The sequence below is a fragment of the Emydura macquarii genome, unplaced genomic scaffold (genome assembly GCF_026122565.2).
Source record: "Emydura macquarii macquarii isolate MOO-44397 ecotype Brisbane River unplaced genomic scaffold, CSIRO-AGI_Emac_v2 contig_480, whole genome shotgun sequence".
Classification (NCBI taxonomy): domain Eukaryota; kingdom Metazoa; phylum Chordata; order Testudines; family Chelidae; genus Emydura; species Emydura macquarii.
The window spans coordinates 8,680,433-8,707,453 of record NW_027130617.1 but is presented as its reverse complement, the minus strand read 5'-3'; the positions used below and the strand labels follow the sequence as shown (position 1 = coordinate 8,707,453).

Sequence of the window (27,021 nt, the reverse complement as noted above, 5' to 3'; positions counted from 1 at the left end):
TTTTAATGGAAGCTCTGGCTATCCTGTAATCATTTAACTTCAGGAGCTATGGCTTTAAGAAATACACCAAATATCAAAAGACTTGCTGTAAAATCATGAGAATTGGCAAGACTAGAGAGCTGCACTTGTGCGTTTTATATCTGGTGTGGTATTAAATACAGCTTCACAGAAATTTGGTGCAGTGTGTTCTGTATACATCAAGAAATGCATAGGCAATGAAACAAAAATGTCAAAGGAGAATTCAAACTAAGGCCTCAGTCACACAGTGAGGTCTGTGCAGGCCTACCGACAGCAATTCCAGGCCCCAGGGCAGAACAGTCAATAGCCCCTGCCCTGCTACAAAGGGATGGCTGAGGTTTATGACCATGGGTGGCGGGTGAAGCTTCCCCTGCAGGAGGCTAGCACCCCGTATCACCTCTCCCACCTGCAGCCCTGCCCACACCCCTCCCCCCATTCTGCCCCAGGCCCTGCTCCCACTCCACCTCAGGTCCCACCTGCTCACTACCGTGTCCCTCCTCCCCCTCCTCGACTCCCTCCTCTCTTGCACACACCCTCTTCCCCTAGGTTGCCTGCGACAGCAGGAGGGGCTGAGTGGGGGAGGAGGAGGGATGCTGCAAACAGTGGGGGAGGAGAGAAGGAATGCATGCAGCAAGCTACGGCCAGGGAGGAGGGGGGGCTGAGTGTGGAGGGGTGGGGGCGGAGCAGGGGTGGAGTGTGGGTGGGGCCGTGGGTGGAAGAGGTGGGATAGGGCCTCTGGGCCTTTGCTGCCCTCTGCCCTCATTGGCAGACCTGTTTTTGTGCAGGCAGACTCCTGTGACCACTTGGAGCCCTACTGACTTCAGTGAGGCTCCATGTGGGTATGAGAGCCACCTGCATAGAGCTCATTGCAGGGTCTGGGGCTATGGCTAGAAACACTGATGCTTATGTATAACTTTATGCACATGAATAAGTGTTTGTTTGCAGAACTGGGTTCTTCAATAATAAAAATGTGTGAAATTTTAACCTAAGTGGGTGAAGGAACAGAATGTGATATCAGGAATGTGTAGACCTTGGAAATGGATATGTCTGAATCCATAAAGATAAAATAACTGATTCAAGGCAAAACAAATTTTGAGGCACAAATATCACTATCATGGTGGTGGACCTTTTTTTTTTTATTTTAATTTGGTCATTTCCTTACACTTGGCACTTCCTGCTTTGAGCTGGGATTAAAAAGAAAATATTTGTTCAGTTTCCGACATGTCTGGAACCCTAAGAACATTGCACTAGAACAGCGGTTCTCAACCAGTGGTACGCGTACTACCGGTGGTACTTCAAAGAAGGCTGGGTGGTATGCGAGCCGTACCAGGCCGCTGAATGTGTCGTTCCGCGCCCCCCTCCTCCCCCCCGGGCTGCGAGACCCCGCCGCCGCCGAAAGTCCGTGTCGTCCCGTGTCGTCGTCCCCCCCGTGAAACCCTGCCGCCGAAAAGGGGCAAACGGCCACGAAACCCTGCTGCCGCCGAAAGTCGTCCCCCCCCCCCCCTTTTTTTTCCTTTTTTTTTTTTGTTTTTGAGAGCCGCTGCACTAGAACATGAGAATTCTCAGCTAGACTAAGAAGGTTTGCAACAGGCTTATGCAAACCCAACTTAACTTGTTAATCAGTACTGTTAAAAGTACAGTACTGTTAAAGTATAATTTCCCGTCTCCATTTTATCTTCAGCAGCAAATGAATTATTAACACAGCTGTAAACTTTGCCCTTCCTTTATTTTCTAAACTTGGTTAATATTTTAACTTGCTGTGCTTTAATCTTTTATTTTCCTAGGTCTGATTCTAAGCTATCGTGAATAGGAAAGAATAGTAGTACAGGGGTGAAATTGTTAGTTTATCAATACATATGTATTTCTGACACATAAAAAAATGACTTTAAGAAAATATGTTTTGCTCTACATAAAATATATCCGCATCCCTCAAGCTGCTCCCCGGCCATAAAATCAAAACTATTACATACTAGCAACTGCTTTGCTGGTATTTCCTGTTTAAAAGAATGTGGTGCATAGGCATATAAAAATATAACTTTATAGCTGCAAAGTAGTTATTGCTATGAAAGGACTGTAGTGATATACTCAGGATTATTGCAGCACTGTAGTACCTATCTTGACTAAGCTGTGTAAGGTTTAAATCCCTGCTGTGGTGAAGATTTAATAAAAATGTGTTTGCAGACTTTCCTTTTCTCACCCCACCCAGTTGCACGCACTCTCTTTCTTTCGTGTGCAGACACATGCTTTTTATGCTCTTATTTTTTCTGTAACTATTCATTTTAAAGTTGATGCTTTTGAAGGATTCATTTATGAAGAGGGAACATTTTAGTTATGATTTAGGATCTGATCCTTACTTAATTTCTTACTCAATGTAGTTTCCCTTAAGTAAATATTTCAGGATTGAGCCTATTATTTAGGGTTTGCTCATAAATGGGTTTCATTGCCTTTTTATGCTAGCAGAACTACATTGAATAGTAATCAGTGTATCTGAGTCCCCAAAATGGTTTTGGGGGAATTTATTGTGCTGAGAAGATTGATTTCAGTCATTCATTTAATTTTTTTTAGTTCATTTCCCTGTTTTGGAGCGTTAATTAGTATAAATTCTTGAGCTGTGTCATGCCATTTCTTGTGAATGATTCTTGTTAAACTGATCTTTAAAATGCAAACCAAAAAAACAGTGTATGTGAGATTCTGACATCAGTTTTATAAGACAAAACATGAGGTTAATTTTCATGTGTATATTTAGATTTTAGAATATTTGTTATTACCTCAAAACATGCGAGCTAAAATGTAGTAGAATTATGCATTTTTAGTTATGAGTAGACCAGATATTTTAAACGTGTTAGGCTAAATTTTGTATCTCATACTTTCTTGTGCATCTGAAATAATCCTGTTGAATGCAATATAATTTCTGTGGAGTTACATCAGAAAAATTGGAAACAAAATTTGGCCCAATCACTACAGTGACACTGGAGAGTAAATCTCAATTTTGCATGTAAGATCTTGCCAGACTACTTATTTATTTTAGTTTGGCCACTAACTGAGAACGACTGGACCCAGTCCTGCAGATTGAATTCCTCTTGTAACAATGTGAGGAGTGCAGTGGGGCTAGAAAAATGACAAGCAGGACAAAGGCATTTAAAGGAAGTATAATTTTCATACATTTTGTTTGTTTACCTTTAACATTCCTTTCCCCTCCCCCACCCCCAATGGTTCGTTTTCCTGTTATGATGTCTGTTACTGAGTCTACCAAAATAGTCATTGCCTATGTATTTAATTAATCAAATAGAATCATAGAGTTGGAAGAGACCTCAGGAGGTCATCTAGTCCAACTCCCTGCTCAAAGCAGGACTAACCTCAGCTAAATAATCCCAGCGAGGGTTTTGTCGAGCCGCAGCTTAAAATCCTCTAAAGATGGAGATTCCACCACCTCTCTAGGTAACCCATTCCAGTGCTTCACCACCCTCCTAGTGAAAAACTTTTTCCTAATGTCCAACCTAGATCTCCCCCACTGCAATTTGAGACCATTGCTCCTTGTTCTGTCATCTGCCACCACTGAGAACAGCCTAGCTCCATCCTCCCTGGAACCCTCTTTCAGGTAGTTAAAGGCTGTATCAAATCTCCTCATTCTTCTCTTCTGCAGACTAAACAAGCCTAGTTCCCTCAGCCTCTCCTCATAAGTCTTGTGCTCCAGCCCCCTAATCATTTTTGTTGCCCTCCGCTGGACTCTCTCCAACTTGTCCACATCCTTTTGGTAGTGGGAGGCCCAAAACTGGACACACTATTCCAAATGCGGCCTCACCAATGCCGAATAGAGGGAAATAATCACTTCTCGCGATCTGCTGGCAATAAAAGGTGTAAACTTGTTTTCCTTCATGTGGACTAAGGGTTTGATCCAACTCCCAACTGAAGTCAATAGAAGTCTGGAGTTCTAAAAGAGACACCAGATTAATCATAGAGATATAGGCTGGAGAGGACCGCTAGAGGTCATCAAGTCCAGTCCCCTATGCTGAGTCAGGACCAAGAAACCTAGACCATCCTTGACAGGTGATTGTCCAACCTGTTCTTAAAAACCACCACTGATGGGGATTCCACAACCTGCCTCGGAAGCCTATTCCAGATCTCAACTAACCTTATTATTAGAAAATTTTTCCTAATATCTAACCAAAATCTCCCTTGATGCAGATTAAGCCCTTTATTTCTTGTCCTACCTTCAGTGGACATGGAGAACAATTGATTCCCATCCTCTTTATAACAGCCCTTAACTTATCTGAAGACTGTTATCAGGTCTCCCCCCTCAGTCTTCTTTTCTTAAGACTAAACATGCCCAGATTTAGTCATGTTTTCTAAACCTTTTGTAACTTTTGTTACTCACCTCTGGACTCTCTCTAATTTGTCCCCATCTTTTCTGAAGTGCCTGTGGCACCCAGAATTGAACGCAGTACTCCAGGTGAGGCCTCACCAGTGCTGAGGAGAGCAAGACAATTATCTCACGTGTCTTACATGTGACCCCAGAATATTAGCCTTTTCTGCATTACACTGTTGACGACTCATATTCAGGTAGTGATCCATGATAATCCCCAGATCCTTTTCAGCTGTGTAACCAGTTATTCCCCATTTTATATTTGTGCATTTGATTTTTCCTTCCTAAGGGTAGTACTTTCCACTTATCTTTACTGAATTTCATCTTATTGATTTCAGACCAATTCTCCAATTTGTCTAGGTTGTTTATGAATTCTAAACCTGTCCTCCAAACATGCTTGCAGTCCCTCCCACCGTGGTGTCATCTGCAAACTTCATAAGCACCGGACTCCGCACTGACCTCTGTGGAACTCCATGAGAGATGCCCTCCCAGTAATACTTGTCATTATGAGAAACTGAACCAATTAAAGATATTACTTGTTAAACAACAGTAGAATTAGCTGTATTTTCTGTTTTTTATAACATTTTTAAGTGCTGTTTTATTTTCTTCCTAGAAATAAGAGTAGCCCACCAAGACACCTGGTCCTGTCTTCCATATCAGTTCTTTTTTGCTATCATCAAGGAACAGTTGTAAAAGGGTCATTTTTAATCACAATAGTGAGAATTCCAAGAATTATTCTGATGCACCTTTATGATGCACTAAAAGAAAAGGTAGGTACAAACTTGTGTAACACCATAGTACAGTAGTGAAGGGGGGAAGTCCAAAAGAGAAATTTACTGAAAAAATGTCTGTGCAAGAAATAGAAATGTGATCTGTAGTGTGTTTTATTTTGGTTTCTTCATGAAACAGTGTCTTGTCTGTATGACCTCCTTTTTGTTTCAGCTCAGATTTTTTTAACTTCAAATAAGAAAATCAAAGGTGATTTTGATGATTGATTATTTTTATTTTTTTAGTGGAGTAAGGAACAATTTACAGTTGGCAGAAAGATTTTTTTTTTTAACTCACATCATAATCATTTAAAAAAAAAAAATCCAGCTTACCAAGAATGGCACTTATTTTCAACTTGAAAAGGACTCCTTTCTAGGTGATTTCACCTGCCTTGTGATATGAGGCACTAGACTAGAGTATATAAAAAGAATAGATAAAATAAGAACTAGCTCACATTTTTGTCCAGAATCCCGACCATATCTTTTAAAGCATATAGAGATGTGATTAAGTGTTCTTGTTGTTTGCTTGTCTTTTTAATTTTCATGCACCTCTGTATTTCCTTGCTTCCACTGTAAACAGAAGTACCATAGTAACACATGAATACTAGTTGTAGTTATGTCTCGAAAGCTCATGGGAGAAGCTGACTCTCGTGAGATGTCCAGCTCTATTTCTAGATCAGAGGTTTGAAATAAATATTTAGATAAAAAATTTTCAAATTGTAGATCCCTGAAACTGGGTACCTAAATCCAAAGTTGAGTCCCATGCACTTTAATGCATGTAGGTGCAGCAGTGTGTCTGCATAAAGCTCCACTGACATCATTGGGGCTCTATGTGAGTGCAGGAATCCACTGCAGGCCCCTATAAGTACTTACATGAAAGGCACTTGATGTTAAGATGTGCTGAGCATCCATAACACATTCTGAAGTCAATAGGACCTCTGGATCCTCAGCATCTCTGAAAATCGTCACTCTTATTTAGGCGCTCAAGACAAAAATAGCACGGGACTGTGGTCTCATGAGCGGTGGCTCAGGCTAGCCACTTGAGTACCTACCCAGGGGGATGGTCAGGTTTGTACTTGTGCAGTTAGGCCACGCTACTATTTTTAGCACACTAATTTAAGCAGAGCTAGCACGTCTGTCTACCCATGCTAGGAAGCATGCTCCCAGCTGCTGTGTAGATATATCCTGTGGCACACATGCACTTTGATATAAATCTCTCCTTTTTTTTTCTGTCAGACGGGATTCCAGTTATTTCAAAAACTTGAAAAATAGCTCCAAAGTAAAACTAACATTTGTATGAATTACAAAAAAAATACTTTATTTTTAAATATACTCTCTCTTGGTCAGTGATCAGTACCCTAAGGGTTACTAATTTGCCTGCATGTTTTATGTATATGCAGCTGTTAGCAAACCAAAGCTGCTTACGGCAGTTATTTTCTTTCCAGAGAAGAATCTTCCATCCAAAGGAAAAAAAATTTCAGCTCATCAATCATTAATACTGTAGGATCTGAATTAAAAACAATTCCCAAAAGCAGGAAGGAAATCTGTTTTTGAAGTGAGTGGTTTGTGAGAAGAACTACGGTGTCCTGTTAAGCAAGTTCATGTAAAATGTCAGTTTTATATAAACTCTGTCCATACTAACTAGTTACTTCATTTCCTTGCAGGAGAGCGCATGTGCAAGATGCATGTTCAAATGCTGTTTCTGCTGCTTTTGGTGCCTAGGAAGGTGCCTAAGATACTTTAACCAGGTACAATAAATTATATGAAGTGCATTCTTAAAGTATCCTGCAAATAAAGGTAGATTCAATATAGCAAAGACTGTATATAAATGAATTATACGCTGTGTCCTAGAGTTCATTTCAGACTGAATCTTTGTCTGCATTGTATTTAGCTATATTAGTTCAAATGATATTGAATATCCCCTACAGTATGGGAAAACCCTGTGATATACATGCACAATCGTGGTGTGTAAAATCAGGAAAATAAATGTAGATATTCCAGATGAGTGATAAGACTGATTTAGCTTAAACTAATTGTTTGCTGGTTAACTTCAGTTAGCTAGCACATTTGTCCATGCGAGTCTGGATGCTCCACAAACATTTGTGAGGTGTCCAGACTAGTATGTACAAGTGGGGTAGCTAACCCCAGTCACTTGGCACTCAGTTAACTTGAGTTGTAACAAATAAAATAAAATTGAGGGTAGACAAACTGAAGATGGGTGTTGGCAACATTTCTCCAACTAGATTTGAAGACTTGTGCGGGTTGTTTGTTTCACTAGCTTATCCAGAGGTGCCTGTGGCAAAGCAACTGGGAGATTACAAACAACTACAAGTAGCTGTGTGTAAGGGATGGTGTAGCAGATCCGATACTGAGGAATTTATAAAGATCTTATAAGAAAAACTGCAGTGGGCCTTTTCCCCCCTTCTTCGTCTTCAAGGGTTAGAAAACCAGGTGCTTCTGAGAGTCAGCTGACACAGGCTATTGAGATGCAGGGTGTCCAAGTGCGAGGATCTAGACCAGTGGTTCTCAACCAGGGATGCATGTACTCCCGGGGAGTAGGGTGGTAGGGTATGCAGAGGTCTTCCAGGGGGTACATCAGCTCATCTAGATATTTGCCCAGTTTTAAAACAGCACTAATGAAGTCAGTACAAACTAAAATTTCATACAGACGTGACTTGTTTATACTACTATATATACTATACACTGAAATGTAAGTACAATATTTATATTCCAAAGGATTTATTTTATAATTATATGGTAAAAATGAGAAAGTAAGCAGTGTTTCAGTAATAGTGTGCTGTGACATTTCTTTTGTGTTTTTATGTCTGATTTTGTAAGCAAGTAGTTTTCAAATGAGGTGAAACTTGAGGTATGCAAGACAAGTCAGACTCCTGAAACGGGTACAGTAGTCAGTAAAGGTTGAGAGCCACTGATCTAGAGGAAGCAAGAAGCCTAACTGAAGATGATGTCCAGCTTCCTGCTGGCTCGTGGACACTGTGGTTTATTATTTATTATTGTGTTTATATGACAAATAGTACTTAGAGGCCATACTCACTCAGTACAGGAGACCCATTGTGCTAGGTACTATACAAACTATAGCAAAATACATGATACCTGCCCTGAAGAGTTTATAATACAATCCAGGTGGATAAATAAGTGTCCAACCTGGGAGCTGCTACTACAAGAAAAAACTCTCACTGGCCTTTTCTGATTTTCAGTATGACTATATCTGGAATGTAAACCAAAATGGGGCATCCACAAAATACAACATCCCCTTTCCTAGAAAGACAACTTTTTAAAACTGTTATTTTCCAAGGTGTTTTTATTGGAAATAACTGATCTCCTACATACGACCAGTTTTCAGATACTTGACTTCTTCTCTTTCCTTCCTGATCCTTTCTTCCACATTTTTCCCGACTCCATCTCCATTCTCGTCTTTACTTATTTCTTGTGTTTTTAAAATACCCCATCATCATCTAGGGTGGTGTGACAATCTGAGCCATTAGAGTGGAAACATAAAAAGATCTTGTTCATCCTAAAGACTGCATATGGTGTTCTTCAGGGTTCTAGTTTCACTCCAGTTTCCTCTTATACTTTGTATGCTACAGTTTTGGAGATGCCATTAGGCAGTACAAGTTGAGCTTTGATAATTCTTAAATCAGATTCTGATAGAGCTTTGCTGTTTTAGAGTAGCTGCAAGAGTGAAACTGAACACTGCATGGCTTGAAAGAAATAGTATTTGCCTTAAGTCCAGTCCAGACTAAATTCTTGTTCAACAAAATCATTAGTTCCATGGGATGAACTTTCCAGGTTTATATTCTGGGGGTAGATCTCATGGTCACTGACTTGGCTAAGAACCTTGGAGTTAGTTTGAACTCCAAGCATGTTATAGTTACCCCTCACCTTGGCTTTCTGCCCTTCAAAGAAGATAGCCAGCATGAAAATGTTTGCTTTCTCCAGCTGCTGTTGTATGTTATTTATGTGTTTGTTACAAGAATACTTAGATATTGTGATGATGCTATTTGCTTGGGTCAGAGGCTCGTGTTTTAGTTCTTACTCTGTTAAACGATTTCCTGTTATTTGCCTCGGCTATTGTAATAAAAAATGGATCTAAAAAAATAAAAAATGGAGGTTTTTTTTAAAATTCAAAATCATAATACTGTGCCCGTTGTTAAATAATTGTTTGTTTGGGTATGTTTTTTGCATAGATGACCATGGCTCCAACTTTGCAAACCAGGGCAACATAGCATATGGGAGAAAGTTAGGGAAGATAACCATAAACCTTTTGTAAGGTAATCTATAGAAGTTATAGCTCTATGAAAGAGTAAGAGTGAGCACGGATTAGTGCATTATACAGGATAATTAATTTGTCTTACCTCCCTTTCCCCCAAAACACATACAAACAATAAGGTGTATGCAGGTTTTGGAGTTTTTAGGTAAATAAATATGAACCAGGCTTCAAGTTTGCAAAATCTGTGACCAAGATTTTCAAAAATACAAGCCTGATTTTAGGCACCTAAATAAGTGACCTGATGTTCAAGAGTGCTGAACACTCAGCAGCTCTCATTGAAATCAGTGGAAGTTGCTGAGTGCTCAGCACTTCTGAAAATGAGACCACCTATCTAGGGGCTGGTTCACACTTACCGCGCAATTGGGCGGCAGTTGATGGGAGTTACGCAAACTACGCAGAGTAGTTTGCGTAACTGACATCGACTGCTCTGCTTCCCTTCTGCGCGCTGTTCTCACCGAGTTCCCGTCAGCTCAGCGCTACGCTAGTTGAGGGGGTGGACTTACTCAGTCGACTTCCTGATCGATTGAGCAGGTCTCACTGACCGCTCAATTGATCAAGAAAGATTGATCTGGCAGCGGCAAGTCAGTCTGAACATAGCCTAGTTCCTGACTACGGACCTAGGTTTCAACCTAACTTTAGGCTCTCTTTTTTAAAAATTTGGCCTGCATGTATATTTCTGATATTTTAAAATCTTTTTATATTTTTCAGATTTTTGTTTTCAGAGGGGCTTGAGTTACTCAAAGGTAGAACAGTTATTGTTAACGTTGATCCTAGAGTTATTGTGTGTAGTAATGATTTCTATTCTGTTTGTCCTTTGTCCCAGTCTTGTTCATCCGTGATAACTTTCTCTTAGCAAATGCATCATTACCTGGGAATTCTTTTAAAAAAAAAAAAAAAAATCAGAATTCTAAATGATTTTTTAAGTAGGAAGAGATCACATTTTTAAAAAATGATTACAAATGTCCCCCATCATTCTAACAGTGTTTTCTTCTCCTACCTCTCTCTGTGTCATTCAGATTATTTAATTCCTCCTCAAGTTCTGATCTCGCAAGCTAAGCAGGGTGGAATAGGTCAGTACTTGGATGGGAAACTTTCTGAGGAACAACAAGTGCCACAGGAAGCAATGGTGATTCAGACTATAACACTCTTACCTGTGAGATAGTATCAACCCAGTGGCACATCATGTTGTGAGAGGGCACTGTGCAGCTGGAGATGCCATCTTTCAGATGAGATTTAAAACTCGGGACCCTGATTGTCAAGTGCATCTCCTACAAGCCCATTGCCAGCAATGGGGTATTTTACTATGTTATTTTACCTATCCAGTGCTGAGTGGATTTGGTGATCCTCCTTAATCATCTTATTTTGCTTTTTTCTCCTTTTATCTATATGTTGCAGTCCAAAAGATACAAGTTTCATATGCAATATGTTAAAACGTGCATACGCTGCATGTACAACAGAAACAGTATCTTGGATGTGCAGAACATGACACTAATATTAAATATACCAATACGTGACCAGAATGCTATAATTCTAAATAATGATAAGAGATAATAACTGTCCTTCCGCTCTTACACAGATTTCAAAAGAGGCTCAGGTAATAAGGACCTCTTACTGATTACCTTCTCCCTAGATCTTTCCTCAAGGTCTGTTCACTGAATAAATGTTCCCTGTCTGCAGATTCCCAGGATTATCTGTGCTGCTATATTTCCATCTTCTGCCTGTAGTTCACTAACTCAGAGCATCAGGTCCTAGACACAGCCTAGACACAGCAATGTGCTGGATGTTTTCTAGCCTTTGTTCTTCTTCTCCCCATCCTCCCGCTCAGTTTAAACACGGCCTCGTTTAGGTGAATCATAATCCCAAAGCACTCAGCTTGCTCAAGAGATGCCCAAGGGGTTGTCTACACTGCAATTAAAAATCTGCTGCTGGCCTGTGCCAGCTGACTCAGGCACACAGGGTTTGGGTTAAGGGCTTATTTAATTGTGGTGTGGATGTTTGGGCTAAAGCTGCAGCCTGAGCTCTGAGACCCTCCCACATCACAGGGTCCTAGAGCCCAGGCTCCAGCCCTACCATGAACATACCAAACATACCGTAAAAGACATCCTGCTGTTACCTGGGTTGCTCCGTAGTCACTAACAGTTATAACGTGTGCGGACTATAGAGTTCTGTTGCACTGGCTGTTTATTGTCCTTAAAGATCCAATGGCACTTTCTGCGTGAGCAGGAGTGTTAACCTAGTGTCCTGTTTGGACTACTATTTGGGTTATTACATTCTGCCTGCCTAAATTCCCTCTGTACTTGCAATTGGTTCCTGTCCAGTGGCATAATGTTATGATGTTAAACGGTTCATCCGCTAAGCTGCTGTATTTCATTCATGTGTGTATAATCCATTAGTAAAACCCTCTGGGAGCTGTCTGTATGAAAGGTGCATTATGAATACAAAATCTTTATCCTTCTGTTTGCCAACATTTGTTAGAATTACCACAAATTTTTCATCATCTTGCAGTCATGGTTTCAGTAAGGCCCAGATAAACCTATCCAAATCATCTTAAGTAAAAACTGGTGGATTGGAATTTCTCTTCCATAAAAATAATCCACTTTTTTGAGTTCAGTAGTCACAATTTCTGTCTCCTCTCTTAAATTGTGGTAGTGCCTTAACTTTGGGTATTTCAAAGACCTCTCTCCTTCCTTAGTCTTGTTGGAATAAATTTATGTTATAGTACATCACCAGACATATAATTTTGCTTTTCTGTGTCCGGCTTGGGTTCTTCTGCAGCCAGCAGGCAAGCACCCATTCCAAAGTGCAGCACACACATTTCTGAAGGAATTGCTGAGAAGTGTGTGGTTTCTTTATTCCGATCAGCACTATGACTTTGAGGCTGCAGTGGCATGTAGAACCTTGTGATGACCATTAGTGATAATAGCCAGTGTTATGGTCCAGCATCTATTTGTACTGAAATTCAGCAAAATTATGAAATTATTTTAACTGCCTTAGTATATAAATATAAAAGAAATCGTAACCCTGGTTAGCCATCACATTCATGCCTATTGGTGGGCTTTCATCTGTAATTTAAACCTTTGGGTGGCAGTTTGGTAAGAGCTTGTGGTCATGGGATTAAAATACCTTATGCAAAAGTGATGTGGATGCAAACAAAATCCAGAAACTCTAATATAAATACAGTTTCTTCTGCAGACTGCCAAACATTTTTACTCTCTTATCCTATCAAATACCTTCCCCACCCTACAAAATACTGTGTTTCAATGTTACTGGTGGACTTGCTGCTAGATGGTAGGCTAGATTTTTCAGGCATCTTGAAAACAGTCAACTCAAAAAATGAATAATTTCAGTTAAATCTTTTTTTTAAAGCATGGTTGTTTTCCCTAAGGGCCTTCACATATGCTACAACAGGAAATAAAAACTCCTTTAGTCTTTATGTATTCTATTGTATTATTTACCATGCGGGAAGCAGAGAACAATTATACGGGCCTATGTTTCCATTGATGCAGGTTGAACTTAACTTTTGACCCCATAATAAACTTCCATTTAATAGCAAGTGTAGTTCATAGACTTGACCCTGTGTTCGATTGTGATCTGTGAATGTGTTTTAGTGTCTGCCAAATGGAACTTCCTTTTTAAAACCAGGAAGCAGGTGACAAGGAATTCAGAAACAGTGCTTTTGAGAAGGGTAACTTCTAAACTACTCTGGGGCTCAGCATAGCTTTATTTGATTTTCATTTGGACGTTTCTCAGTGCAGCACTAACTACAGAGAACATTTTTAGTAATTAATAGAGAAAGAATTATGGCTACAGGGGTCAGTAAAGGCAGAATTCTTAGGATCTAGGCCCCATGGTTGAAAGGAAACCCAGATGCAGGAGAGAGTTGCTAAGGGAGAGGGATGGGATGTTTTTCTAGCTCCTCCGTAAACAGAGAATGTGCTGCCAGTACCAGTCTGTCTTTGATAGCCAGAGAGAGACTAGATTACATGCCTGGGAAAGAACAAGAAACAGTGGAGCGTTATGAGTAGTCCCTTGAAGCGGGCAAGGATTTGAGGATGGAAAGGTTTGAAGATCAAGGAATTCTGAAAGTGGCCTTGTGAGAGTGTGTGGAGCACATCAGGAAAGTTGTTGAATGGCTGCAATATTGGTGGCCAGGTTTTCTTTTAATGCAGCCCTTTGTATGAGTAGCCCCTTTAATTTATTTTTTAAAACTGCCTAACACCTCAAATGATGCCATTTTCAGGGCACCAAAGGAGTCCTGCATTTCCTCCCTGTTGCAGCTCTCATAGACCATGTGTTGCTCTGTTTCCTGCATCTATTCAATGGTGGCATGACATGGCTTCCTTCAGAGTTGGCTAATACTGCTCTGTACACTAGCCAAAGTAACATCATAGTCTTGTATTTTGTCCAGCTTTTATTCTCTGAGCATGTCTCTGACACTCAAGATTCAGACTCACATCCATCACATTGCAGGCCAGCCCTCAAGAATCTGCAGCTCTATTGCAGCAGGGAGAAAATCAAGTCAGGTTGAAAATATCAGTGGGGCAGAAGGAGCTGAAGTCAGATATCTGACCATCTTGTTTTTGGCTTCTTTTAAGACGACTCTGTTGCTATGGCAAGTCTTTTTCACTGAGCTCATTTTGTTATAGCCAGTCGTTCAATGGAGGACTGAATTCAGCTGTTATACAAAGCAACAATTATTCTCCGCAAATAGGGAATTTACAGTCTGGATCTCTGCCACAGTGTCTTTCTCATGAAGCTAGCAGGTCAGTTTTTCCAAGACCCCTGACATTTTGTGTTGTGAAATAGAGAAGGATGTTTTTTCTAAATAGTTTTCTTGCATACTGTGGTATTTGAAAATATGTAAACATTCACATTCCTTATTTATCTGTCCTGATACTGAGAAATATGTCTGGTTCCCAGGCTTCAAAGCATAGCGGGTGGTGGTACATTTCACAAAGATGGTAGTGGTACATTACCTCTTTCTAATGCAGGAGTGAAGTTGTGTCTTATCTACTGCATTCCAGGCCCTCTGATTTATGGTGCGGCTCTGATGTCATAGCTACTTGCCTTTGAGAAGGACTGTACTAATAGAAAATCTCTAGTGTATTAAATAGAAGCTAGTGACTAAGGGAAAAGTTTAAAGTCTGTTGAAAAATATATTTATATTGCCTGTTTCCAAATGAAAGCAAGTTCTGAATTGACTTTGGTATACCATCTCTTCCTCAGCAAATATAGCTTTCCCTGAAAGGAGATGAGTTCATGAATACACACAATAACTAGAAAACAATGAAAACAACGAGAGTTCTGTGGCACTTTAAAGACTAACATTTAATTTTAGCAGGCTTAAGCTTTCATGAGGCTCAGCTCACTTTGTCAGATGCAGAGGTAGAAATGAGAAACATAGGATCATCATCATACATATATACACACACACACACACACACATGTATACATTATATACACACACATGTATACATTATATATACACATTATATGTATATGATGATCCTATGTTTCTCATTTCTACCTCTGCATCTGACGAAGTGAGCTGAGCCTCACGAAAGCTTATGCCTGCTAAAATTAAATTTGTTAGTCTTTAAAGTGCCACAGAACTCTCGTTGGTTTTGCTGTATACAGACTAACACGGCTACCCCTCTGGAACTAGAAAACAATGGAACATTTAAGATTTCGGAGCATGTTAGAAAGGCTCCTTGTGATTTAGGATCTGGGCTGCTCTCTCCAAATAGGTGTTAGGTTAAGCATAATGTAAATGTTAAGGTCCAGAAAGAAAAAGAGCTCTTCTGATTTGCAACTATTGTGACTGCTCAGTTTGGGGACTCTGACTTAGCTATTGTCTGTCTGTCTATGTTGATTGCTGGTGATTTGTCACAGATCCTAGCAAGTGCCTCTTTTCAGCCATTCACTAGTACTGTTGTGAGGGAAATCCAAGCCTCTTTTGCTTTAGATTCCTGAGTGTTTTAAGCCCCTGGAGTGTGAATGGATCCAGCCATTCTGCAATTCTGGGTCACCAGACGCATTCTCAAGGCTCAGACCTTCTATCTGGCACCCCCTTCTGATCTGGAACCTGCTGTCCAGCTGCCTAGCCCCCCTGGGTGCAGTGGTCACCCCTCAAGCTACCTTGTACTTAAACACACCCTCCTCAAGAACTCCACCCCAAAGGTGTTAAGCTTCTGGTTTATAGTTTAACTCTTTCTAAGGTGCATGCAGCAGTTGTGAAGTAGTTAACGCACGCGCACACACACACGCGCACGCACACACAGAGTTTGCCCAGTCTAACACATGTATGTTCTTAATCATGTAAAACACCAGAGTGCCGCTCACACAAAACAATACACACTAAATTCATGTCCTTGTCTCAGTTTCCTCATCACTCCAGGTCATTTTCTTGGGTTGGGGTCAGAGTCCAATGGGTTTTCAGAGGCCTTGGGGCCATCTGGGCTCAGGAAAGTGGACAGGACCCCTTGCTACATGAGGCTGCTACATGCTGAGTGACCCTGATCTCTCCTCCCCCTTATTTCTTCCTCCTACCTGACTCTCTCTATTCCTATGTGGCTTTCTCTTTAAACCCTGCTGGCTTCCTTTGTTCTATCTTTTGGGTAACTTTCCACTGCTCCTTCCTCCTGCCTCTCTTCAGGGGATTGAGGCAAAACTGTTTTTCTAAAGATGCCGTTCACCCATTGTACCCAGGAGTTTGTACCTGACTTGGATTACTGAGTCCTAAGCAACCCCATTGTATCAATCTGGTGTGTACCTGCTACAGGATCTGTCCGCAGTGGTTGATCCACATCCATATAGACACACTTGTGATACAGCAGTTTTTCCTAAATCAACTTCACAATACCAACCAAAACTCTTAAGTTGTACAGACCCTGTTCCTCACAGTGACTAAGACCACCATCCAACAAAACAATCCAGCAATGTGCTTAATTTCAAGCATGCAAGTAGTCCTGTTTATTTCAGTGGGCCTGTTCATGTGCTTAATGCTAGGCAGGTACGTAAGTGGTTTTAATGGATTTGGACCATAGAGACCTGAAATGTGAGACTGAGGCTTTATATGTGGTGGACCAATGTGTTATTTCATCGTTTTGTATAATAAACTAGTAAAATGTGATCAAAGTGCACGGAATTGCTCTCTGAGCCATACATTTTATCTTGTAACTGTAAGTTGTTCAAAGCATGGAGATCGCTTGGTTTAGGAGATTTAGCCTGCACTGTGAGAGCCAGGAACTTCTGAGTTGTAATTCTGCCTCTATCACTGACTGTTTTTGTGACCTTGGACAACTCACTCAATCTCTTTGTGCCTCTTTTTACTCCTCCTGTTATACTGCCTTACTACTGACCTGTCTGCCTTGCTGGGTGTTGTGGTCATTTAGTTAATTTTTAATGATTTTTTTGAAATGATAAATTGCTGAATAAAAGCTGCTGCTGCTGTTTCTGATTTATTTGCTTGTAGTACCACAAATCCTCATGCAGGTGATATTCGCAACCCCAGATAGCTGACAAGTGCTTTTTTGTCTTTTGCAGATTGGCAATAGTGTTTGTACAATGAAAAGTGCACAGTATTCTTTTAATGTTCTAGAGAAGAGACTGTGCCAATTATATAAACAGGGTCCAGTCCTGATTACATTGAAGTTAATGACACAACTCTCATCCACCTCAGTGGAGCAGGAGCAGCTACATAGCCTTTACTCTTAGGACACTGAAGGCAAATAGTGTCAGAGTGTTAGACAAGTCCATCAAAGTTTGTAAGGTGATTGAGGATCTTCAGATGGAAGACATGCTCTGTCCACAGTATTATTAATTATTACCATTAACAGATATTTTAGCTAATATTTTTATACCCTGCACAAGCATTGTCAGGATACTGGAAAGGGAAAGGAGCAGCTTGTGTAGAAATTAAGCTGTCTAGTACAGAGTCTGTTTTTTTAACTTGCTTATTTAAATAATATGAACAAGCAGATATTCATGCAAACATTATACATAGTGGTCTGCGTCCATTCTGCTGTCTTATGTATGTGTTGCCCAGTGCAGTAGAAATCAGTCTTGAGACTAATTATTTTAAATTCCATGGAAGCATTCGGAACACATTTGGTGCTAGGTAAGTAATTTCCCAATGAAAGTGCATCATTGCTTGTATGTCCCCACTATTTGGTTTCACTGATTTAGGAACTGAAATGATTTGCCTTGTCACATATAAAATGAATATTCTGCTACTACACTTAAACCAAAAGTCTTCGTTTGCTTTTATGAATTTCCTTTTTAAAATATTTTAAGATACGGTCATATCTTATATTATAGCAGGTCTTGGTGCCTCCATGTTAGTGATCAAATTGTGGGACATAAGTGGGCATCTCAGGAATATGTAGGGTAGATAAAAGCTATGTTGGGCAGTTTTGTATTTCGATTTATAAAAAGAAAAAGTGGAAAGTTGGACCTGAAATCTTGTGCAATTTATATAATATATTTTCCTTCAGCAGATGCTGAGAATTTTTTTCACTCACACGCAAAGCCGAAGGTATTCTAATCCCTAAATAAGCGGGGGGCTTACAAATTCCTTTTGCACAAAAACTCTTGCATACTGTTAGTGAGCATGCCAAGCTTAACTGTTCTGATACAATCTGACTTTTAGTTTTTTTGAGAAAAGTATAGCATAACTATGTTTTATACATCTAGAGTGATGGTTTTCCCTACTCCTTATTCAGATACTAATTCAAATTCTCATTGAGTTCTATCCAATATATTGATATAAGTGATTTTGAAGCTATTTTGAAAAGATGCTAGAAGTATCCTGTAGAAGTAGATCATAAGTCTATTCTCCCGTCTGCCTTTGCAAAACTCCACCTGAAAACAATGAAGACTAATCTTGCAAAATTCTCAGTACCTACTTGAAAATCTTGAGTGCCCACAATTTCCACTGAAATCAACATAAATTTTCCCCACATAAGACCAACTGATCTAATCCAGACATTCCCTGCCACTCTTTCATTATTATTTTATCTTTCCATGAACCGTTTTTTTATGGTTATGGGTCCATGAAAATTCAAAGGCTCAATAATAAGTGAAAGGGTCACATATAAAACATGTTTAATGATTAATTTTTTAATGTGCAAAGGTTAATAACAAGTGTTACTTTTTGTTTCATTTATGAAGATTACCAAATCTGACACTCTAGCTGGAATATACATAGAAAAAGCTGCCAGCATGGCATATGTCCAGATACAAATGTTGTAATTTACGTGACATATTAATTACTCATTATCAAAGGACTAGGGTGTGGCTCTTCAACATTTCAAAAGAAATTGAGAGGGGTAGTTTCAGAAATACAGATTTTACTTTTGTCCTTGTTTAGCCATGGTAGAAGTTATGGGAAAAGTCAGTTTGAAATTAGAGGCATGGTTATTCTACTTGCTTGAAATTAAACTGCAAGACTATGCAAAATAACTCTTCTATGTGCAAGCACAACATCAGTATTTCCAAATATATTTTAAGGCTTTCCTTTTCCCATAGTAAATTCTAGATTAAAAGAGTTCTACCTTTTATTCCCAGTCACATTACCTTTTTATTTTCTCATTTCAGCATGCATACATGACAACGGTCATAAATGGGACACATTTTTGTACCTCAGCAAAGGATGCTCTCTTTATTTTAGCAAAGAATTCTGCTAATATAGCATTTATTAATTGCTTTGGAGACTTCATCATTTTTCTAGGAAAGGTAAGAGACTGTAATTTACAAAGTCTGTGGATAATCTCCTAATTATAGACTAATGGCCTAGTCCTGTAATAATGAAGAGAAAGATTAGGAACTGATTCTCTTTTCACATACACTGAAGAAATCAGGAGCATGACTCTGTTGAAGTCATGGAGTTACACTGGTGTAAAATGGGCTTGGTGAGAGAAGAATCAGGTCCTTACATTTTGGTTGGCGGAACTTAGTTCACCGCTTTTTATTATATTTACTCCATTATTATTATTATTATTATTATTTGTATTACAAAAGCTGGTTTACACTTACTGCGCGATTCGGTGGAGTCGACTGGAGTTATGCAAACTACGCAGAGTAGTTTGCGTAACTGACGTTGACTGCTTAGCTTCCCTTCTGCGCGCTTTCTCACTGCGCTGAGCCGATGGTGTTCCCGTCAGCTCAGCGCTACGCTAGTTGAGGGGGTGGACTTACTCAGTCGACTTCCTGATCGATTGAGCAGGTCTCACTGACCGCTCAATCAATCAAGAAAGATCGATCTGGTGGCAGCGATTTTGCTGCCGTCAGTCTGAACATAGCCAATGATAGTAAATCTGTGTAACTACATGTGTCCTGTGTGAACAGTTTCAAGTTAATTGATCTCAAGCCATCTCTTCCTTCCTAAAAAAATTTTCTTTAAAACGTTAGCCAATAAAATATTTGCTTTATCTTTGGTTCATATGGTAATATAGTTGCTTCTTTTTTCCCCCTTTATACAGGTGTTTGTTGTATGTTTTACAGTTTTTGGAGGATTAATGGCATTTAACTACCATCGTGAGTTCCATGTCTGGGTCGTTCCTCTGTTGCTAGTTGCACTTTTTGCCTACCTGGTAGCCCACAGCTTTTTATCGGTATTCGAAGTGGTCATGGATGCCCTGTTTTTTTGTTTTGCTATTGATATGGAAACAAATGATGGATCTCCAGAGAAGCCATACTTCATGGATCAAGAATTACTGGTAAACACTTGTGAAAGTAACATAGACACATTAGCAGGCAGATAAACTTAGTAATATATTTTGATTGTGTACTGATCAAATGATGTCCTAGTGTCTAAGATTCACTCTTCCCTCCCCCTCAGCCTCCCAAGTCCAGTTATAGTAACCCACAATAAATGCCCTCTCCAGCACCTTAGACGAGATGGACTACTAAAGGATACAAATTATATAATAAAGTTAACACCTCCCACTGGGTCTCCCAGTGCATCTGCTTCAGTCTTTTAGACCCAGCCCCTCTGGGTAATGACTGTCTTCGTTTGTGTTTTGTATAGGCTGAATACATTGTTGGTGCATAACAAATTAATAGATGACCATGATCCAATATGCGGAGTCACCATCTACATCATGAAGACCTAAAACTAGAAATTTAGATTTTTACTGTACCTTAACTTGCATCAAGAAATGTTCATTCTAGTTTTCAGCAGTTGTTCAGGTTGCTATGGTGAGCTGTGAAGACACTACAATTTTGAACAAGCTTTATCCATGCCTGACAAACTTAATCAGTCTCTTTCTTACACACTCAAAATAGGATTTTTGTACCAAAATAGTATCCTAGCTGTCTTGATCAAAACTTTCAACCTCTCCACTTGATTGTTTATCTGTACCATGATAATTCTTGTGCTAGACTTCTGATGTAACCTGGAGAATCATTAGAAGGATTATGAAGACAGCTTTCATTTAAACGTATGTTCAGTTGTTAGTGATGGTAAAGGATACTTTAGTTACAAAGGCACGCGGGATGTTGAAATGTGTGTATACCTTCCCTTTCATATGGAGAGGAAGGTTGAAGAGAAAGAGATGTTCTTTCCTTTCACTGCTTTCTGGCCAAGTCTACATTTTTCCTCACATGCCATGTGACACAGAAATTTAGCAGCCAGACTAACCTATGCGATCTGGATATTCTGGATTGATTTCTTCTTGAAAAAATGCCATTATATCTGATTTGAAATAGTAGTTGTTACTTTCCCTGTATTGTTCACAGAATTCAGTTTTGTTTTCGTTTTTAACATCCTGTTGTTTAACATCCTGCCTTCCCTCTGTGGCTAAGGGACAGGAACTACTTCAGGGCATTCCAATAAAACAGATTTTAAAGTTTAAAAAAAAAAAAAATCCAAACTCCCTATGAATGAATTTGGACAAAAGACAGTTATATGGTGTTTAGCCCTGATTCAGGACAGCACTTAAGGTTAAGCATCTGCTTAAATGCTATCCTGAATAGTGATACATTCCTGAGTGCAGAACCTTTGAAGCCTTGCCCTCCAAACTTTTCCTTCCTCAAGTGAGAGACTTCTCCTTCTGTCAGCCACAAACTATTTGCCAAAGGCCAGAATAGGTTTAACCTTAATTTTTGCCTTAAGAAGGCAATTTATAGCCACTCCCTGTCAACACTGCAGGACTGCTGTCCACTCCCTTTCCTAAACCCTATTGCCAGACTTTATGGTAGCTCTTTCCCAACTCTGACCTTAGCTCCCTGTGCAACTTGCCATGCCCTTGGGGCCAGAGTGAAATTAAGATTTCCAGTAGAGAGACTCCTGGTTTGTCCTCTCCTCAATAGCTGTAATTATCCCACTAGCCGTTGTAAAGTGCATGCTAGATATCAGCCAGTTTCCAGTATCCTCCGCCTGGGAACCAGCTAGTTTAAAGCTTTAGAGCTCCGTGCTAGTTGTCCTCCTTTTCATTGTGTCACCAGATGGTTGATTTATAGAACACTGACATTTCTGGATGACCTGGTACTTTATTTCTGCTTTGCAGAGTTTTGTGACTCACAGCACCAAGCTAGCAGAAGGGGGGAAAAACAGAAACCAAAAGACCCCTCAAAACAATGAAGATGGCACAGAACTGCAGCCTATGGTGAGACAGGAACAAAGACGATGTGTTGAGAACATCAAATAACATGTTGTCTCCCAGGAATACTACAAGAATGGGCATAGACTGTAAATATTTTTCTACTGTGTGATTTTTTTTTTTTTTTATTTTTTTTTTTTGCAGCCGCCAAATTGAGCCTCAGGCCCTTTCACCCCTTCATGCTAATCATTGTTACTGACACTGGAAGCTCAGGGCCAGATTCTGACCATGAACGACCAGCAGTGAATTCTGCTGGTATAAAGCAGGCAGAGCTGGCTTCTGTGCCAACCACCCTTCCCACCCCAGCACAGAGGGCATATCCAGTAAAGAGAGAAAGATGAAGAGGTGCAGGGAGACATGTGGCAGGGCTCCACACAGCTACATTGATCTTCCATTGGCACAAAGGCCCAAAAGGTCTTGCATGTAAGTTAGGCCTTGTCTACAGTAACACTTGTGTCGACAAAACTTTTGTCGCACAGGGTGTGGAAAAAAAACAATGCCCGAGCAACATACGTTTTGCCAGCATAACCACTTGTGTGGACAGCGCGATGACACCGGGGGATGCCTACATAGCTACCGCCACTGTTGAGGTGGTTTTATCATGCCAGCGGGAGAGCTTTCTCCCATCGACATAGCACAGCTACACAAGCGCTCTGACAGCAGCACAGCTGTGCTGATACAGCTGTGCCGCTGTTAATCTAGTTCCTCTCTACTGCTAATCAAATCACTCTGTGGAACTCCATGTGCCAAGACAGCTGTGCCACTGTAAATTTTAAGTGTAGATTAGCCCTTAGTGTAATGCTAGATTGCTCTAATTCACACCGGGACTGGTACAGATTTCCAGTTTCCCTGCACTGAGCAGCACTCAGATGCGGGGGGAGAATCTGGCACATTTTTAAACAGATGTTTTTCTTTGGTTTTGCTTTACAATGCTTAAAAATTACGAGGTGTAAGAAGGGAGACGTGCCCCCCTCATCATGTAGTTTCAGACTTAAAGACTAAGGGTGTGTCTTCACAGCACAACTAGACTCCCATCCACACACACAAATCTCTAGCTTGAGTTAAATGGTACTTTTATGCTCGAGCTAGCTAGCCAGTTTGGGCGAGGGTGGAATGGGATAGTTTGAGATTCAAGTAATGCTGAAAGGAGTAATATTGTGGGGATGTAACAGCTTGAGTTACAAGTCATTAGCAGCTAGTCCAATCACTCTGTTAACCCAATTCCTCTGTACTGCTAATCAAATCGTTCTGTGGAACTCCATGTTGTTTTGCATTGTGGTCGCTCTCACTTGAGGTAGGTTAGCTCGAATGCAGTTTCTGGAGTGTGCTAACTGCTGCTGCGAAGACAAGCTCCCAGAGGAAGACATTGCCAGTTGGCTTTAATGGAGCTATGACAATTTACATCAGTTGAGGATCTGAGCCCAGTGTGTTTAGAACTCAGCATGATTGTCCCTAGGCCCAAAATACAATTCTCAGTGAAGCCAGGGTTGGCTGATAGATGTTCTATAGCAGCAGCCATTCCACATCCTGCTAAGTTGTGTCATGCACAAAAATAAAGTCTGTATTGTTGCCCCTTTTTGACCCAATTGGCTGGTCAAAGTTTGGAGCCTGGCGAGTGTTCCAGTTGGGAGTACAAATTGGTGATAGTCAGGTATTTCTTTGTTGTAGCTTTGGTTATTTACAGCTAATGTACTTTCTGAACACACAGGCAATCAGATAGCAGGAAACAGCTTTTCAGTCTGCACCCTGACCCAAAAACCTCTCCTCAGGGTTCTTCCAGGGTCAGCCACCCACTTTCATCTGCTTCTTCTGCCTGTCATTGTCACTCACTTAGATGGCTCTCTAGAGAGCCATAGCCTAACAGGAGAAAGCTCTCACGTAGACTTAACTAATCTACCCCCCAATGAGCAGCGGCAGCTGTGTCAGCGGGAGTAGCTCTCCCCCTTCGACTTAGAGCGGCTCCACTAGAGAGCTTACAGCAGCACAGCTGCACCAGGTGGATGGAGCAGCGCAGCTGTAAGCTCTCTGGAGTAGCCATAACCTGAGACACTCTCCCATCGACACAGCGCTGTCCACATTAGCGCTTTGGTCGGTGCCACTCATGAGGCTTGGGGTGGCTTATTCACACCCCTGAGCAACCTAAGTAATACCGATATAAGTGGTAGTATAGACATAGCCTCAGTCTGTTCTGTGTGTGTGTGCGTGCGTGTGCGCGTGCGCTCGTTCGTTCGTTCGTTCGTGTTCTGTCCCTTTCTCACATATCCCTGGTCATAACACCGAGGCAAACCCTCCATCCACCTGGTGCTAGTTTCTGGGAAGACTTTATTAGGCTTTGTTTTAGGTATGGCCTGAACTGTTTCTTACAACTGAATTAAATGGGGGACTCATTCACACACCAGTTTAAAGAAGTTTTAACTCAACCAATAGCAATATATTTTGGTGACTTTATTTCTTGATTTATTTTCCAGAGGTCACACGTTCAGGGAATGTGTGTGCTACAAGTGCTACAGCAGGTACAGCTGCAGTGCTGCAACTACATTGATGTAGCACTTGTAGCATGGACACTGCAGTGACAGAAAGGGGTTTTCTGTCACTCGTAGTGAATCGACCCTCTCAAGAGGCGGTAGCTAGGTTGATGGGAGAGTTCATCCTTTGACCTAGCTATATCTACAGTGGGGGTTAGATTGTCTTAACTGACACACAGTGTGTGAAATTTCACAGCCCTGAGCAATGTAGCTAAGTTGATCTAAGTTTTAGGTGTCGACAAGGTCTCAGGCACATACACTTTTTTCATAGCATTATAGAATAGAGAAATAACCTAAGCTCTTGGGTTGGAATCCATGGTTTTAAATTTATTATTTTGGTTATGAATGGCTGTGCTTAGTTTCTTCATTACTTGTATCTATCAGTGAATCTGGTCAAAAAATTATTGAAAAGCACAAAAATGGAATACAGAATAGGGTTCTTTGTACTCTTACTTTCCCCCCACAAAGAGAATCTTGGATGCTCAGATGCAAGAGCGCACAATCTTCCTTTATTTTCTTGGAAGATCACATTTTACAAATATTTTGATACAGATGGTAGGACCAGTGCTACATATTTGACTTTTTTTTTTCCTGGTATGTTGACTTGAATTTGAGATTGACCTCGAAAACATGCAGGCTAAGCAGTAATAGCAGAAAGTCAGACAAAAGAAAGTAAAGATCATGGATACGTTGGGATAAAATAATTTTTAGATCTGTAAATCCTGGTTTGTTCCTGTTGCACTGAAGAAATAATTAAACAATAATTAAATCTCTATGTACAGTAATGGATTTTTCCAGCATATCTGATTTTATTAAAAAATGTAAAAGTATTTAAGAGGTTTTATAAAAGTTGAATTAATAAACAAATCTCTTTTAAGATTTGCGGTGCTGCTTGAACACAGTAAGTTGACAAAGTCGAAGAGCTATCCTTTTGGTATCACACCCTCTTGATAGTTCAGATGACGTGACCCCACAGAATTCTAAATGCACCTATATGGAAAATATTGGGCACTAGTCCCTGGGTCAGCTGACGCACAGAATTGTAGAGGAGGTGCTCTGAGATCATTCCCATTTGGACTATTTAATATCCCTTAATATTCCTTTAATATTCCATTGCATCCAATTAAGGAGCAACACTGAAGCCATCGGAAGGAAATTAACTCCTCAGCCAAGACAAAGCTATGAGGTACATGGAGTTTGTGGCCTGTTTTTTTGGTTTGGGGAAGGTTTTTCTGGGTGGGTGGTTGGTCTTGGCGAGGAGTTATTTTAAATAGAGGAAAAATTATGAATAGCCCTTTTCTCCTCTCTGCAGGGCAGATGAGAGAGAAACCTGCTAGATATACTAACGTTGGTAAATAAAAATGAACAACTGTTTTATATGTGACATAGACAGAAGGGAAAATAGGCTGGGCTCTTGCTGTCAATCAGAGACCCTAGGATAAAATGTCAGAGAGGCAGACGTGATTGGACAGAGCTTGAGATACTGGGGTGAAGAAGTAGATGTGGAAGTTACTGGCATAGAAATGGTAGTTGAAACATGGGACTGAACGAAATTACCTCACTGGGGTAGAGTGAAGAGATGACAAAGGATAGAATCCGAAGTAGACTCAGGGAGAGAGGAGGAGCCTCCAGAAGAGACCCTGAAGGAGTAGATAAAAAGTTTTAATAATAAAACCCTAGAAGAGCATCAGGAAATGTCTTTTTATGCACAATTGAAATTTCGTTGCGCTCTGGGGTTGGATCCTGGATGTCATGCATTTTCATGAGGTCAGAATTGTTCTTGTTCTGTGAGATCCCTGGGTCCATCTCTCTCCATCGTTTTGCAGGAAATTGGAAAAAATTTCAAAAGATGAGGCTGTTATAGTGAATCTTCTGAATTCATTTACATCCAATGATAGATTTTTTTTTTTTTTTACTCAGTGCTACAGAATCCTATTTTTTTCCAGAGCTACTTTAACTTCCTGTTTGAAGGCAGGATTGAGTGGAAGGCCAGAGAGATACAGAGAGATACAGGCAGTACAGGTAGTTTCAGTCTAGGATCTGGAAAATTTCTGCAGGTAAGTGAATGTTCCTCTCTTTCCTGCCCTAAAGAACAAACTGAGAGGTTGAGGAGGACAGAGTCCAGAACCTGACTGGATATGTCTCAGAAGTGAAGAATGACCTGCTGGGAAGCTCATTGAAAAGAAAAATGCTAAAGATTAGATACTTTGCACCTAATCCTCTGCTATGAAGGACAAGGGAGAGACTTTTTATCTGCTAAAGTGCTAAGAAAGGAGCTGATTCCTTATTCTGGTGAAATTATATCCTACCTCTGGTTCCTTTCATTTGCTCAGGTTGCCATCAGCCATTAGAGGAGAGAAGCTGCTATGGGGAGAAGCTGCTGAGAGTAGAGGAAGAGGAGGAAAAAGTAAGGAGGTGGCTTTTGCCATTTTGCTTTGCAAGAGAAGTTAGAGTT

The 27,021-nt window shown here is 40.4% G+C and overlaps 1 protein-coding gene across 3 annotated transcripts in view; it reads left to right on the top strand.

Annotated features, from left to right (window-relative positions):
* SLC44A3 (solute carrier family 44 member 3) overlaps positions 1-23,872 on the top strand; it is a 63,143-nt gene extending 39,271 nt beyond the window's left edge. The window contains exons 11-16 of one of the 3 annotated variants that reach the window (XM_067538432.1): positions 4,995-5,151; positions 6,813-6,896; positions 19,037-19,174; positions 19,921-20,157; positions 21,949-22,047; positions 22,186-23,872. In XM_067538432.1, the coding sequence (XP_067394533.1) occupies positions 4,995-5,151; positions 6,813-6,896; positions 19,037-19,174; positions 19,921-20,157; positions 21,949-22,047; positions 22,186-22,197 (727 nt within the window). In that variant the 3' untranslated portion in view covers positions 22,198-23,872. Of the gene's footprint in view, positions 1-4,994; positions 5,152-6,812; positions 6,897-19,036; positions 19,175-19,920; positions 20,158-20,468; positions 21,273-21,948 lie in introns of those variants that run through there. The other 2 variants (XM_067538431.1, XM_067538433.1) reach the window with 2 other exon arrangements.
* Positions 23,873-27,021: the final 3,149 nt, after the last annotated feature.